The sequence below is a fragment of the Thalassophryne amazonica genome, chromosome 18 (genome assembly GCF_902500255.1).
Source record: "Thalassophryne amazonica chromosome 18, fThaAma1.1, whole genome shotgun sequence".
NCBI classification, from domain to species: domain Eukaryota; kingdom Metazoa; phylum Chordata; class Actinopteri; order Batrachoidiformes; family Batrachoididae; genus Thalassophryne; species Thalassophryne amazonica.
In genome coordinates, this window is record NC_047120.1 from 53,025,632 (window position 1) to 53,041,848 (window position 16,217).

Below are 16,217 nucleotides of genomic sequence, written 5' to 3' on the forward strand. Positions count from 1 at the left end.
GGGCCTGGACCGAGGGCACACCGACCTCTCCCTCAACCACCGGGAACAACGGGGGCTGATACCCCAGACACACCTCAAAAGGGGAGAGGCCGGTGGCGGACGACACTTGGCTGTTGTGGGCATACTCGATCCAGGCCAGATGGGTACTCCAGGCCACCGGGTGCGCGGCTGTCACGCAACGCAGGGTCTGCTCCATCTCTTGATTGGCCCGTTCTGCTTGCCCGTTGGTTTGGGGATGATACCCGGATGAGAGACTGACCGTGGCCCCCAGTTCCCGGCAGAAGCTCCTCCAGACGTGCGAGGAGAACTGGGGACCGCGATCAGAGACGATGTTTGTTGGGATCCCATGCAGCCGGACGAGGTGGTGGACCAGGAGGTCCGCTGTCTCCTGGGCCGTTGGGAGCTTCGGGAGGGCCACGAAGTGGGCCGCCTTGGAGAATCGGTCCACTATCGTGAGGATGGTGGTGTTGCCCTGGGACGGCGGGAGGCCCGTGACAAAATGCAGGCCGATGTGGGACCAGGGGCGATGAGGCACGGGCAGCGGCTGTAGCAATCCCGAAGCCTTGCGATGGTCGGCCTTGCCCCTGGCGCAGGTGGTACAGGCCTGGATATAATCCCGGACGTCGGCCTCTAGGGACGCCCACCAGAAGCGCTGCCGGACAACTGCCACGGTTCTTCGCACCCCTGGATGACAGGAGAGCTTAGAGCCGTGACAGAAGTCCAGGACTGCAGCCCTGGCTTCTGGTGGGACGTAAAGTCTATTCTTCGGCCCAGTTCCGGGGTCCGGGCTTCGTGCCAGGGCCTCCCGGATGGTTCTCTCTACGTTCCAGGTGAGGGTGGCCACGATAGCGGACTTTGGGATGATGGGTTCCGGTGGATCCGACAACTCCGTTTTGACTTCATCTTCATGTACCCGGGACAAGGCATCCGATCTCTGGTTTTTGGTCCCGGGACGGTAGGTGATCCGGAAGTCAAAATGGCCGAAGAACAGTGACCAGCGGGCTTGCCTGGGATTCAGCCGCTTGGCGGTCCTGATATACTCCAGGTTCCGGTGGTCAGTGAAAACCGTGAATGGCACGGATGTTCCCTCCAACAGATGTCTCCACTCCTCAAGAGCCTCTTTCACCGCAAGGAGTTCTCGATTGCCGACGTCATAGTTCCGTTCGGCCGGGGTCAACCTGCGGGAAAAATAGGCACACGGGTGAAGGACCTTATCGGTCTTCCCGCTCTGGGACAGCACAGCTCCTATCCCTGAGTCCGAGGCGTCCACTTCAACTACTAACTGGCGACTAGGATCGGGCTGCACCAGAACGGGTGCAGACGAGAAGCGCCGTTTCAACTCCTTGAACGCGGCATTGCAACGATCCGACCAGGTGAAGGGGACTTTTGGTGAGGTCAGGGCTGTCAGGGGGCTAACCACCTGACTGTAGCCCTTAATGAACCTCCTGTAGAAATTGGCAAAGCCGAGGAACTGTTGCAGCTTCCTACGGCTTGTGGGTTGGGGCCAGTCTCTCACCGCCGCAACCTTGGCCGGATCAGGAGCGACGGAGTTGGAGGAGATGATGAACCCCAGGAAGGACAAAGATGTGCGGTGGAACTCACACTTCTCGCCCTTCACAAACAGCCGGTTCTCCAACAACCGCTGCAGGACCTGACGTACATGTCGGACATGGGTCTCAGGATCCGGAGAAAAGATGAGTATATCGTCTAGATATACGAAGACGAATCGGTGCAGGAAATCCCGCAAGACATCATTAACCAAAGCTTGGAACGTCGCGGGGGCATTTGTAAGCCCGAACGGCATGACCAGGTACTCAAAGTGACCTAAGGGGGTGTTAAATGCCGTCTTCCACTCGTCTCCCTTCCGGATCTGAACCAGGTGATACGCATTTCTAAGATCTAGCTTGGTGAATATTCGGGCTCCATGCAGAGGCGTGAACACCGAATCCAACAGGGGCAATGGGTATCGATTACGAACCGTGATTTCGTTCAGTCCCCTGTAATCAATGCATGGACGAAGTCCGCCATCTTTTTTACCCACAAAAAAGAAACCTGCACCCATCGGGGAGGTGGAATTCCGGATCAACCCGGCGGCTAAAGAGTCCCGGATGTAGGTCTCCATTGATTCGCGCTCAGGCCGTGAGAGGTTGTACAGCCTGCTGGACGGGAACTCACCGCCTGGAACCAAATCAATGGCACAATCGTACGGACGGTGGGGGGGAAGGGGTGAGCGCCAGATCCTTGCTGAACACATCAACAAGGTCGTGGTACTCCACCGGCATGTCCCTAGATTGGGCGGGACTCTGACCTCCTCCTTAGCCTGGGAACTGGGAGGAACCGAGGAACCTAAACATACCCGATGGCAGGTCTCGCTCCACTGAACCACTACCCCGGACGGCCAGTCGATCCGGGGATTGTGTTTTAACATCCAGGGAAACCCTAAAATCACACGGGAGGTAGCAGGAGTCACAAAAAACTCGATCTCCTCCCGGTGATTTCCTGACACCACCAGAGTTACAGGTGGTGTCTTATGCGTGATTGGAGGGAGTAGGGAGCCATCTAGTGCTCGCACCTGCACAGGCGAGGTAAGTGCCACCAGAGGGAGCCCTATCTCCCTGGCCCATCTGCTGTCCAACAGATTCCCTTCAGAGCCCGTGTCCACCAGTGCTGGGGCCTTCAGGGTTGAGTCCTCATAAAGGATCGTAACTGGGAGTCGTGTGGCAATGTGGGTGTGTCCCACGTGAATGTCTCGGCCCACCCTTAGCCCAGTTTCTAGGGGCGGGCGTTGGTGTTTAACCGCTCGGGGCAGTCTCTTACCTGATGCTCTACCGAGCCACAAACAAAACACGCCCCGCGGGCCAGCCTCCTCTGTGTGGCTGGTGCCCTGAATGTGGCCCTGCTCGTGTCCATAGCTTCGTCAGCAGGTACAGTCGCGTACATGACAGGACGTTGTGCGAAGACGAGCGAACACTGCATAAGGAAGTCCGCGCACGTCTCCACACAACCTCCGTACGGCTCTGGGGGGCTTATGTATGCTTCCGGGGAAGGTGGGAGGGGTCGTTGAACGACCTGTGGAACGTCACTGTTACGCACAGGGTCGACAGGAGGGAGAGCCGCAGCAGCGCCCTGAGGGCGCGCCTCCACCTGCGCGGCGAGAGCCTCCACCCTGCGGTTAAGGAGGACGTTCTGCTCGGTCATTAGATCCAACCGAGCCGCGAAAGTGGTGAGGATCCGCTGCAACTCACCAATCACTCCTCCTGCGGACGCCTGTGCGCCCTGTTCTTCCATTGGCCGTTCAACAGCCGGTTGACGCCCCTCGGGATCCATGACGTTGGCCGAGATATCCTGTTGGGAAAATGTAAGTACACGGACCCACAACAGGGGGCGCAAATGAACGGACAATGGAATAGGTCAAATAACAACACTTTACTGTTGCGAACGTGCACAACAAACACAACAGATCACACAATAGATCAAAGGTCAAATTACAAGGTGTCGTGTGGGCAGGCTCGAGGATTGGAGACGCCTGTCCAAAGCAGAACCGGAACCACACGATTTCCTCCGCCACCAGACCCCGGGAATACTGGAGCCGCCAAGTCCCGAACTCCCAGGTGGCCACTGCCTCCGCGTGTCGGACCTGGTACTGCTGGCGAGGAACAAAAACACAGTTAAACGTGGGTGCGTCTGCACCCAGCAATCTGCACGGCAGGGAAGCTACCTCCACCTCTCGTTGGAGAAAAAGTCTGTTATCACTCACAAAAATCACAAAAAGGGCTTTCTATCAAGCAGTCAGGCTGAGGATATTACCTTTCAGGTAGAACGATATCTCGGCAATGAGGTGGAGATGCCGTCTTGCTGATATACCACTGTAGATCTGATGATTGATGACAGCTGTTGTCGGTGATAAGTGACAGCTGTCACCCCGGCTGCTCCTGTGAGGCGGCAGCGCCCTCTGGTGCCTGGAGCCCGCACTCCAGGCAGGGCGCCCTCTGGTGGTGGTGGGCCAGCAGTACCTCCTCTTCAGCGGCCCACACAACACATGGTCTTGCTTTTTGTGTAAATTAAACTCAGAATGTTTGATTGACTTGAACTAATTGTATATTAAGTAAGCAAAACTTCAAAGTACAACTTTAGAATTAAGAATTAAGTAATTATATATGAAAAAATTTGAGGTGACTTAGTGAACACTTTAGCAGAAGTGGTACCCAAGTGATTAGTGCACTTGGTTTTGGTGCAGAAGGTTCCTGGTACAAACCCCACCCCTGACACATTTCTTTATGTAATGTGGAGTTGTGTTAGGAAGGAGCACCTGGTGCAAAACTTGTGTCAGCTCAACATACAGATCCACCTTGGATCTGCTTTGGCAACCCTGAGTGAAAAGCAAGGGGAGCAGCTGAAGGAACCTACTTTTACTTAATGAACACTTTAATTTAATTGTAATCATGAGGTACAAGTAGCATATAATCAAAACTTTTAAGTTCTGGGAACAATTGACTTTAAGTTTATGAACTCAAAATATTGTGGCAACTGATTACCTCAGTATTTTTGAGTTCTTCTAACTTGTTTGGGTTTACAGTGTAACTTATTATTTGTACAATACCAAAAGCACATTGAGATGGAAAAAGAAAACAAAAACAAACAAAGATGATTTGTGGAAGTGATAATAATAATAATAATAATAATAATAATAATAATAATAATAATAATAATAATAATAATATAGACCAAAAGTGCTTACAAAGACATTTAACCATCAAAAAAAATTAATGAAAAAAAAGGGGAAAACCATCGTTGTTACACAATAAAAATGAATGACTCCCATAAATTGTGGAAGTTTAATGCATTTGTTTCAGAATTCAGAAAAAACAACAACAAAACAAACAAACAAACAAAAAATTAAAACAGAAACCAGTAAAATAAATACAGGGGAAAAATAATTTCAGTAAAACAGAAAAAAAAAAAAAAAAAAAAAAAATCATTGTTCCCCGTCTTTCTGAATTAACAAGAAAACAGGGCAATTTTTTAAATGAGTAATGATGTGTGCTTTTATTGTATTTTTATACATGTTTATACTTCACACAATAAATGAATAATGAATAATTAATTACAAGTGAATGGATTGTGTACAATACGGCAAAAGAAATAAAATAAAATACCAAACAGCATTTACTAAGGAATAATGACTGACATTTTAAATCAGGTTATAAAAGCATTGCAAATATAATAAGGCTTGTATTTCAGCAATCAGGCTTTAAGTTGACATTTAAAGTTAGGGACAGATGGTTGCACCACAGTAACACTATATTTAAAGACAAAATTACAACAGGAAACGTAGGAAAGTGATTTGAATAAATGCCTTCATTTATTGCATATAATTGATTGCCAAAAAGCCGTAAATTAATCGCAGTAAAAGAGCCAACAGCTGAGGTAAACATTGTGGTTAGGAGGAGGAGGAGGAGGCGAGAGGAGGATGGAGAGAGAGGGGAGGGAGGAAGAGAGGGACCCGGATGCTGATGCGAGTGAGCCGAAGGAAGAGGAGAGAGAAAATATCGATTTACGGCAAGAAAAGCAAAGGGACTATAAAACAGGAGGCCTTTTCCCTGCGCGAATGAGGAGCAGATGTTAGCGAGTTTTTATCACCTTTTTTTAAAACCTGTGTAACAGCCGGTGAGGGAGGAGGAGGAGGAGGAGGAGGACACGCCGAAGGAGAAGATGCTGTGATCCGCTACTTGCAGGGATGTAGACACACACACACACACAGAAAGAGAGAGAGAGAGAGGCAGGTCAGGACTACGCTACGATAAAACATGCTTATTTGGCAGGGCAGGCGCGCTTCACCTCGACAGATTACGAGAATCTGGCGGTTATTTAACGGATCGTGCCGTTTGTCGGTGGCGGGAAAGTTGCGGAGGTTTTTTTGACAGACGGCCGTTGGTCCAGGCGTTGAAGCTAACGCTAGCCTCGCTGCTGTGTGGCAGAGCGGCGGCGAGGCTAACATAGCATGCTACTGCACCTGTAAAAATAAAATAATTCACAAAAAAGAAAAGGGGGAGCGTGACACAAGGGGAAAACTGATTTAGTTTCAACTCTCTGCGGTCATCTCTTAAATAAATGTTAAAAAAAATGGTTTAAACATTGGCAGCAGGCGACAACTGTTTTGTCATATGAAGCTAAGGACAAAAATAAGCTAATGTACAGTGGTTAACATCACACCAGCTCTTCATCTTTAGATATTAACTCATGACACAAGTTTCTCAGCTTTAGCCTACCTCTAGTCACTTGTTTGTTTCAGTGTTTACTTGCATCCAAACAGTTACAGACTTAGCTATCAGGTTTAGGTGCAAAATGTTAATTTATTATCAGAATATTGTTTTGAGTAGCTGTGGTACATTATACTTAGGTATCACTCAAAGAAAAGTAGTCCTTTCCAGTTGAGCACTGCATTCTATAATAACGTCATAGCTGTATAATATCTGTTATTGCAATAATAATTAAGGTGTATTTGTAGTAGTAGTCGTAGTAGTAGTAGTAGTAGTAGTAGTAGTAGTAGTAGTAGTGTTGGCCTCCATTGAGTGCAGTATGAGTAAGGAACTGTCCCTGAGTCAGTCAGCTCAATATGTTGGGCCCTATCGACTGGAAAAAACACTTGGGAAGGGACAGACAGGTGAGTAAATTAGTTATGGACTCTTAAAAAGTGAATTTTAAACTTATTTTGTATAAAATTTGAGGAAATACCCCCCGCCAAGGGTGACAACACTGAGATTTTGTATTGGGTTAACGCCATTCAGTGTTTTGTCATTACCCAAACTCAATGGTGGTTTGCAATGGTGTGTTCACACAAAATTGTTGAAAGGGTTCCAATTTGTTAAATTTTTTGCTACTACAAATTATTTGTTCTGTCTTTTGACATTCTGGGAAAAACGCACTGAACAACAGTTGCAGTTTAGCCTGCTGACAGTCCCCAAAACTTTGTTGATCTTGCAATACCCATATTTCTGAATGCTCTTGAAGTATTAGCATTGAAATTGTGAATCCAAGCAAAAAGAAGGATAACCTGGAAGTCTTCTAGTGATTCTGTGCACATGCTTCATAGTAGAGGTGGGCGGATCGATCCTAATATCGATAATATTGATACCAACGCTGGTATTGATATTAAACGATCCTCGTGTAAAAAGATCGATACTCAAGCTTTTTTTCTCTCCCGCACGCACTGAGCGCTGCACACGCAGATTCATCAAAGTCTCCTCTCTGTCCATAAGAGCAGCGCTACGCTGTGTCACACAACACGGAGCAGCGCACCCTTGCATCGTGGTTTGTTAGCCCTCTACCTCAGGAGATTTTAAGTTGTGTTGAGTGAAAATTTTTTAAACAAAAATGTTGATTGTGATAATAAAGTATTTTGTTTTCACGTACAATGTTTGGTGAAATTCTAGGTCTTTTGGATCCTTTGGATCTATGAAGCTTAAATATGAAAAAGTATCAGTATCGGTATCGGCGATACTGGGCCTGTATTTACTTGGTATTGGATCAATACCAAATTTCTCGGTATCACCCACCTCTGCTTCATAGTGCCATGACACATTGCATTATGGGTAATGACAAAACAGAGTAGTTGGAAGTGTCCAAAATTACAAAGATTGACTGAGCTACAATCAGGTCCATAAGGAGTTGGGCAGTGACACAAAGTTGCAATTTTACTTGTGTACACCACCGCAGTGGTGTTGAAATGAAACAATCATGATGTCCTTGAGGTGCAGTCTTTTAGCTTGTACAAGTATTCAAGATTTTTAACCCTTTAAGCCCTGCAGATGGCAGATAACAATGTGTATAACGTGGCTGTAGTTTTGTAGGCCCTTCGGTGGGCTGATCGGGCTTAAAGAGTTAACAAAAATATCCCATTAACCCTTTAGGAATTACAGCCAGATTTATACCCAGTCTCTCCATTTTCAGAGCCCATACGGAATTTGACAAATTACTCAATATAAGGATTATTGTTAATACAAATCAACACCTTTACAGCCAGTTATCTTTAGAAAGTTCAAGGTATATCGTATCATATCAGATTGTAACATATCGAATGGATGCTTGAAGAGCAAGTCACTGAATGTGTCCTGGATCTAATTTCCATCAGTCATTAAGAAATGCTAGCTGGATGGTACTGTGTGGTAAATCTGTCTGGAGTAGGCAGTTCTTACAAACTGAGTGACCATACAAGTAGAAGAATGGTGAGGGAAGCCACCAAGACACATTTGACATCTTTCATTGAGTTATAGCCTTCCATGGCCACGACTGGAGAAGCTGGACAGTGTAACCTTTGTTTGTTACATCACCAGTAATACAGCTTCAGGGCGAAATTGCACAGAAAAAGATTTTCATAAAAAAATTAAATCTAGACTCGAGTCTCACATGTGCTTTCACAGCTTCATGTTGGAGTGGAACAAAAAGATCTCCATGCAAAAATACAAAAACAAACAAATAAAAAAATGAAATATTGGTGTGAGCCCCCCAGGTGGCCTCTGGCAAACTTGCAGAAATCTAATTTCAGGTCTTCCTTTTGAGAAAATCTTCCTCTGTGCCACTCCGCCATGAAGCTGTATAATTGGTGATGGAACAAACAAAAGTTGCGCCATACTCAGTTTCTCCAGTTGCAGCCACAGAAGCCTCTATCTCCTTCAGAGTTGTCAAGGTTGTCTTGGTGGCTTCCCTCACTTGTCTCCTTTCTGCACAGTCACTCAGTTTTTCAGCCCCCCAATCTACAGCACATGCACATCCTGGCAGTTTCATTTTATTGTCATTGTGGCGTTATACAGGATCAAAATTTTGTGCCGCTGTGCAAATAATTGTGGGCCTGACTTTTAAAAGATCCTAGTCAATAGGAACACTTATTACAACGGGTTCTCTACACCAACATTTGTAGAGATCCATTGAAAGCTTTTTGATCCATTCCAGAGACAAACAAACAAATGCTGCTTTTCAACACACAACCTTGGTGGGTGGAATTTAAATCAAATATATTTTTTTTCCCGACTGATCCCTGTCTGTCTTGCAGGACTGGTCAAGCTTGGAGTTCATTGTATTACGGGTCAGAAGGTGGCGATCAAAATAGTCAACAGAGAGAAGCTGTCTGAGTCAGTACTGATGAAGGTAGGGGGGTGCAGTGTTGAGATGACGGCACTTGTTTGCTGTGAAAACTTTGTAGTTCGTTTGCTTCAGTGTGACCTCGTAACTCTTCAGCTTCCCCCTCTTTCTTCCTTTTTTTCCTTATGTCTCTTTAACCAGGTTGAGAGGGAGATTGCCATTCTGAAACTGATAGAGCATCCACATGTGTTGAAGCTGCATGATGTTTACGAGAATAACAAATATCTGTGAGTTTTTCTGAGCATTCAAAGAAGCCTCATAACTGGGTTTGATTTTTTATTTTTTTTTTAACCATCAAACTAGCTTAAATTGATCAGAAAGAAATGCATTAACAGATATGACAACAGCAAGTAATTGCTATGAATAATTTATTAATTATTGAGCCAATGAATCTATTCATTGTGTAAATGGAAATATTTAAAAATTCCATTTGCAAATAAGCAAAGCCAATGAAGCAACCAAGGAAATGCAAATCAAATAAATCCAAATGCATTTAATGGTGAGTTTGAAGATGTTGGACGGCTAGGTATGGTGTCACCTTTTGGACAAGCCACATTAGCCTTGTTTGGTCTCATGAAGATGAAATTTGCCATTTTAAAAGGAAACGTGTTTGGACAAAAAAAAGTAAGACTACGAGATCATACACTCACTAGCCACTTTATTAGGTACACCTTGCTAGTTCTGGGTTGGACTCTCTGTTGCCTTCAGAACTGCCTTAATTCTTCAAGACGTAGATTCAACAAGGTGTTGGAAACATTCCTCAGAGATGTTGGTCCATATGGACATTATACCGTCACACAGTGACTCATTCAATCAATCTGCCCATTCTTCTCTGACCTCTGACATCAACAACATATTTTTGTCCACACAACTGCCGCTCTTCTCTTATTCGAACCATTATCTGTAAACCCTAGAGATGGTTGTGTGTGAAAATCCCAGTAGATTAGCAGTTTCTGAAGTACTCATTAGCCTGTCTGGCACCAACAAACATGTCACATTCAAAGTCACTTAAATCCCCTTTCTGACCCATTCTGATGCTTGGTTTGAACTTACAAATACTGAAGGCAATAAATGAGTGGTGCAAACTCAAGTTCGATGTTATTTGTCCAAGTGGTGTTGCCATACTGAATCTCCTGCAAATTGGGCAGTGACGGGCACAGCTAACCTCTGGCTGGTCCCCGCCTCCTCCGCACACTCTGAAAAGGAAGTAGGCACACAGCAGAATTGCTCCTTTTCATTGGCTGGAGAACATTTTTTTGCTAAATGCATCTGATTGGCTCACACAGACAAAAGAGAGGCTGGTTCCCGCCTCCTTCTTTGCTATTGCGCTCATTTTTATGCATATTTATTTTAGCTGCATAAAATTCTTTTCATAAATAGTTTTTAGCTCAAGTGTTAAGTTACGCAAAATTAAAGTAGGACAGCAAAAAAATAATAATAATAATAATTTAAATGTCCGAACTGCCTGTGTCACATCACTTGTGGGCTGATTTTTGCCCGGAAGTGACGTGTCTTTGTTTCTGTGTGTCTGCCTCCTTTTCCGTGTGCGCAGAGGAGGTGGGGACCAGTCAGCGCTAACCAAAAGGTTAGCTTCAATAATTGCTAACCCACTAAGTGAAAAATTAATTATAATAACGCTAAACTGTTTAACCGCTACAGTACTGCTAACCACTAACTTTTATTATACGAATTTACTGACAGTAGGTTAGCAATGCCTAGCTAAGGTAGGTTAGCTAGGCATAGCTAACCTAAATGTTAACTGAAAGTTAATAATGCTAAACATTTTAGCCTCTAGCTAGATGCTACTGCTAACACTAACTTTTATTATATGAATTTAGCTTTGGCTTTTCCCCTTCCCTTTCTTTCATTCTTTCTTTTTAACTCTAAACCCCTGAAAACCAGACATAGAGCTGAAATTTTAACAAGTTGAAGCATGAACGCGGAGGTTCAGAAAAAGATTTAGCATGTCAAGAAAAGATGTACAAATATTTAAATAAACAAATGAAGTTAAACTGTAGTTTCCACTCAACATACAGTTCATTCACAGTGCAGAAAGTAGTAAATGAATAAGAAAATATAAAGAAATTCCGTAAGTGTATTGCAGTCACTGGATAAAAAAAATTAGACCGCTGATCTCGTAATTACGAGAAAAGATCTCATATTTATGAGATTATTCCACTCCCTCAGCATGAGAATTCCCAAGTCATAATTGAAAACCAGCAAATTTATAACCGCTGACACTGCACTGTGATTGCACACCACGCGCACACAAAGTGTAGATTTTCCCCAAACTGTTGAATGAAACTCGATGAATGAAACTCCTCCAGCAAAGCGGCGCATGGGGCACCCAGACTGGCATGCGCCGGCTGGGAGTGAGCCCCTCTTTGTCCCTCAGTGGTCGGTGGGGCTGTGTGAGTGAAAGCTGGAATATTGAAATATATATATATATATATATATATATATATATATATATATATAAACAATTTACGAGATCCTGATCTTGTAATTACAAGAAAAGATCTCATAATTACGAGATTAGCGGTCCAATTTTTTTATCCGGTGAATGCAATATGCTTCTGTAAGAAATACAAATACTGATGCAAAATAAATTTAATAATCTAATTCATGCATTTGCTTTGGCTTGAGTCTCTGCTCCTCCATCTCCTTGACACAGTGCTTGTTCTCTTCGTGGGATGTGTTGATCTGACTTATTGGATTAGCGTATAGTGTCCAACAGGAAAAAAATGTATGATTTTAGGGTTTACAAAAAATGTTGACTATTAAAGTTCATGCTAGCTGTCTTAAAATTAGCAGAACTAAATTTCAGTGGAAGCTAATTGGTCTGCTGTTCAACGTAATCTGAAATGCTAATCAGCTAAAGCTAATTAGTTAGTAGCTGATAAGTTGAACCTCGCCCACTCCTGGAGATCAGTAATCATTTATACAAACTAAACAGTTATTGCTTGTTGAACGAACCATACTGTCTGTTTTTCAGTTACTTGGTGTTGGAGCACGTATCGGGAGGAGAGCTGTTTGACTACCTGGTGAAGAAGGGCCGTTTGACCCCGAAAGATGCTCGAAAGTTCTTCAGGCAGATCATCTCGGCTTTGGATTTCTGCCACAGTCATTCCATCTGGTTAGTATATATACTAACCAGTCTGTGGTTTTTGTGCTAAGTTACTATTCCGTAACTCGAGTCTTAGCTAACGTATGTGTAGCGCAATGGTTAGCGATCCTTTACTGGTTTGTTCCTTTGGAGACACTTGTTATATGAAAATAAAACTTTTCAGGTTGTGCTGTTTTTCATTTACCTTCTCTTTGATGTGCCATGTCATCAAAATAAAGGACTTCTGGTACCTTAATCAACAGACAGACATTACAGTCGGGTTCATAAGTATTTGGACATTGACATAGTTTTGTAATTTTGCCTTGGTATACCACCACAATGGAACTGAACTAACTAGTGCAGCAGATAACTGAAACCATCTTTCAAATGGTGATACAAGCATCAAATCCAACACAAATACACCCTAAACATTCCTCTTTTGAAAAAAAAAAAAAGATTGGCCATTGAATTTTCATTCGGCAGACAGGTAGGGGTCAGTTGAAGAATTACACAGGGGTCAAAAATTTTAAACAGTTCCAACTATATTGAAAAAAATATAACACATTATTTGCCTGATCATATATAGTTTGGACTATCTGTGACTGAATGTTATGGAGTTATGGGGTAAAAATAGCAAGAATGGTAACAAAGGTTAGTTTCAGTTTGTACAGGGGTCAGAAGTTAAAATTGCACCAGTTTTGGTAAAAGTGATGAAAATTATTGGTTGAGCTAATACAATTAATAAATGGAAAAGTTTTGACAGTGTTGAATGCTTTGTCTCCAAAATAAAGTTCAAACAAGGTCAACGTCCATTGGATTCTGTGACATGTGACATATGTTACCCTGTTACGTAATAACTAAGCATGATACATGGTCCAAACTATTTCTTTTTTTCTTTAAAACCCTATTAACTCAACCAGTAATTTGCATCAGTTTTTGCCAAAATTGGAGCAACTTTAACTTTTGACCCCTGTACAGATTGAAACTGACCTTCACTATTCTTGCTGTTTTTACCCCATAATTCCATAACATTCAGTCACAGATAGTCCAAACTATACCTTTTTGGGATCTTTGTGATCAGGCAAATAATTTGGTGCAGTTTTCAATATGATTGGAGCATCTTTTAATTTTGACCCCTGTGTAATTGTTCAATTAACCCCTACCTGGCTGCCTATTGAATAATCAAGTGGCCAATTGGTATTTACAAAAGAAGAATATCTAAGGAGTATTTGTGCCAAATTTGATGCTTGTATCACCATTTGTAGGATTCCGCTATAAATATTATCTTATCTGCTGCACTAACCACCCCCCCCCCCCCCCCCACACACACACACAAAAGTAACTGTCCAAATGCTTCTAACAGTTATTTCCGAATGAACTGGCAGGATGTCAGCTCAGTTATTTTTATGTGTGCGTGCAGTCACAGAGACCTGAAGCCCGAGAACCTCCTCCTGGATGAGAAGAACAACATCCGTATAGCTGATTTCGGCATGGCCTCATTGCAGGTGGGAGACAGTTTGTTGGAGACCAGCTGTGGGTAAGTTCCATCTGTGTGTTTGTTCATAAATGTTGGGTGTCATAAGCAATTTAGTTGTGCTGGAAAAAGTACATATGTATGCTTGAAATATGCACAAGTTGACAGTTTGTTTATTGACAAATGTTAATCTTTATGTATTAAGAGTGTTTTGTGATAGGTCAGTGTTGGTTTGCATAAGGAAACATCCATCCCAGTAAATCTATATGATAGCAACTTGTAGTAAATGTGTGCCAAACATTTACATGCAAAATCTATAAAAATCAACAAGATTAAAAGTATTACTACTGCTACTGTTCATACTATAGCTCGACTTCTTACAAATAACAGTCTGATATCAACATGATGGAGGGATTACACTGATGGTCTAGCCAGTGAGTGCGTGAGATCAGGATGCACTCAAAAAAACCAACATGGGTGTTGTTGGTTTTTATGTTACATGAACAAAAGTCTAACATGTAGCTTCTACGATATAGAATAAAGTTTTATGGGTGAACACATTCAAATCATGTAGTTTTAACATTGCATGCAACAACTTAAAATCTAACTTGCTCAGTGAACAAAATAAAATTATGGAAAGTATTTACACCCAAGTAAAATGCATTAACGCAGGAAGAAACAATTTTTCTGAGTGACCTAAATGTAAATTTATTGGGTCAACGTGATGAATTTGTGTTGCTGTTACTTAATTACCATGGGTCAGGCCAACCTTTCTTTCCATAAAATCTCTTATGGAAAGAAATAGGGAAGATATTTTTGTTGTGAACTGTGATAGGCTACATGAAGTACAAAGAACATCCCAGTTCAGTGCAAAAATCTATATTAAAAGAGCCAAGTGGCCTCTGTGTGCATACGTGCATGGGTATGGCTTCGATCATGGAGAAAATGGGGAGAGCTGACATTTACTCTTTGGTATGCTTATGTATTTTGGGTCAAGGATGAACGCTGCAAAAGCAGAAAGTTGATAGGACTAATATTTTTGGAGAAATTGGTGATATTAGCTAACAACAGTGAACAATGGGAGTTTGGGGTTTTGGGGTTTTAAATGTTGTTATTGTGGTTCATGTTAGTTTAACAGTGTTGTTAGTGTTATTGATTTATTGTGTTTTTGCAGTTCAGTTGGTTTAGTCAGTTTAGTTAAGTGTCATGTTGCCCTTACCATGAGTGGGTTTAGTGTCATGTTGCTGTTACCATGAGTGAGAAGCATAGTATGTTTGATGTTTTCTGCCAATGTTTTCTGTTTATGGTAAAAATAAAAGCATGTATGTGTGCAATTTTGACCACGGATAAACTGGAGAGAGCTGACATTTGCTGTTTGGTATGCTTATTCATTTTTGGTCAAGAATGAATACCGCCACAACAGAATGTTGATAGGACTAATTTTTTTGGAGAAACTATGGATATTAGCGAACAACACTGAACAATGGACGTTGAAAAGTACATTCTATCCCAAGATTTTGTCACGTGATTACCTCTAGATGGGACGCCAGTCTGAAGGAGTTTACTTCCCCAATCAAGGCTAGTATCCACTTACAGGTTTGCGGACTGAGAAAGTGCAGATGAAGTGTCTGAACCCAGGTCAACAGATTGGCAGCACAAACTCTTTATTCCACTGAACTGAACTACCTGCTGTCATACGTCAGGATGTCAGTAATACATGAAGTTATTTAAATATATTCCATCATGTTGTTTTTTAAAATAAAATCAGTTTATATAAAAAATGAAAGGTATCTAGAGTGTATCTTAATTTAAGGAACTGAAACAGGGTTTCACAGAACTTGGGTCTTATCTAGTGCATTAAACACCAGGTGGAGAACATGTTAGATGCTGCACTTTGAGAGTTGCTACACTGAAATTATTCAACACTGCACACAGACAGACCAGTTGCAGAGATGAATTATTTAGCATCATTAGTTACTGAATATTTATCCAAAGCGTACAAAATGTCCATGTAGTCATCATGACACGTAGGTATCTGCGGACAGTACATAAACAACAGTTGCATTGTGCTCATGTACGGTGTATTTAATATTTTTTTGATAACTACTTTGTAGACAGCTTGGTATATTTAAATTCATTGATCCTACATTATATGCAGTGTTGCTATTTGGCTTCATATGTGCTATAATTTCCCCCCCCCCCTTGCATTTCAGATCGCCCCACTACGCATGCCCAGAGGTTATTCGGGTAAGAATGGTGCTCTGGCACAATGCCTTCCTGATGATTTTACTTTCAGTAATGATAGGGAAGAAATGGTTTTGTGCAGTGTTTGTAAGACTTTAGAGAGTCGTAGTTGTCAGATCAAAGACAAAAAGAAGACATCACTGACTGATGATTTAGAGAATCGTTGAATATTGAAACAATTGTACCGGTCCTAAAAATGTAATATTGATATTGAGTCAGTGGCTTCAATTTGATTCTGATTCAAACTGGGATTTA

General features: G+C 42.7%; 1 protein-coding gene across 7 annotated transcripts in view; it reads left to right on the plus strand.

Annotated features, from left to right (window-relative positions):
• Nucleotides 1–6,531: 6,531 nt before the first annotated feature.
• The window catches only part of si:ch211-255p10.4 (serine/threonine-protein kinase BRSK2), a 39,978-nt gene continuing 30,292 nt past the window's right edge, over nucleotides 6,532–16,217 (plus strand). For all 7 annotated transcript variants that reach the window (XM_034194453.1, XM_034194449.1, XM_034194450.1 and 4 more), the window contains exons 1-6: nucleotides 6,532–6,664; nucleotides 9,050–9,144; nucleotides 9,280–9,365; nucleotides 12,134–12,274; nucleotides 13,665–13,781; nucleotides 15,932–15,965. In XM_034194453.1, coding sequence (XP_034050344.1) covers nucleotides 6,580–6,664; nucleotides 9,050–9,144; nucleotides 9,280–9,365; nucleotides 12,134–12,274; nucleotides 13,665–13,781; nucleotides 15,932–15,965 — 558 coding nt within the window. In that variant the 5' untranslated portion in view covers nucleotides 6,532–6,579. The remainder of the gene's footprint in view (nucleotides 6,665–9,049; nucleotides 9,145–9,279; nucleotides 9,366–12,133; nucleotides 12,275–13,664; nucleotides 13,782–15,931; nucleotides 15,966–16,217) is intronic.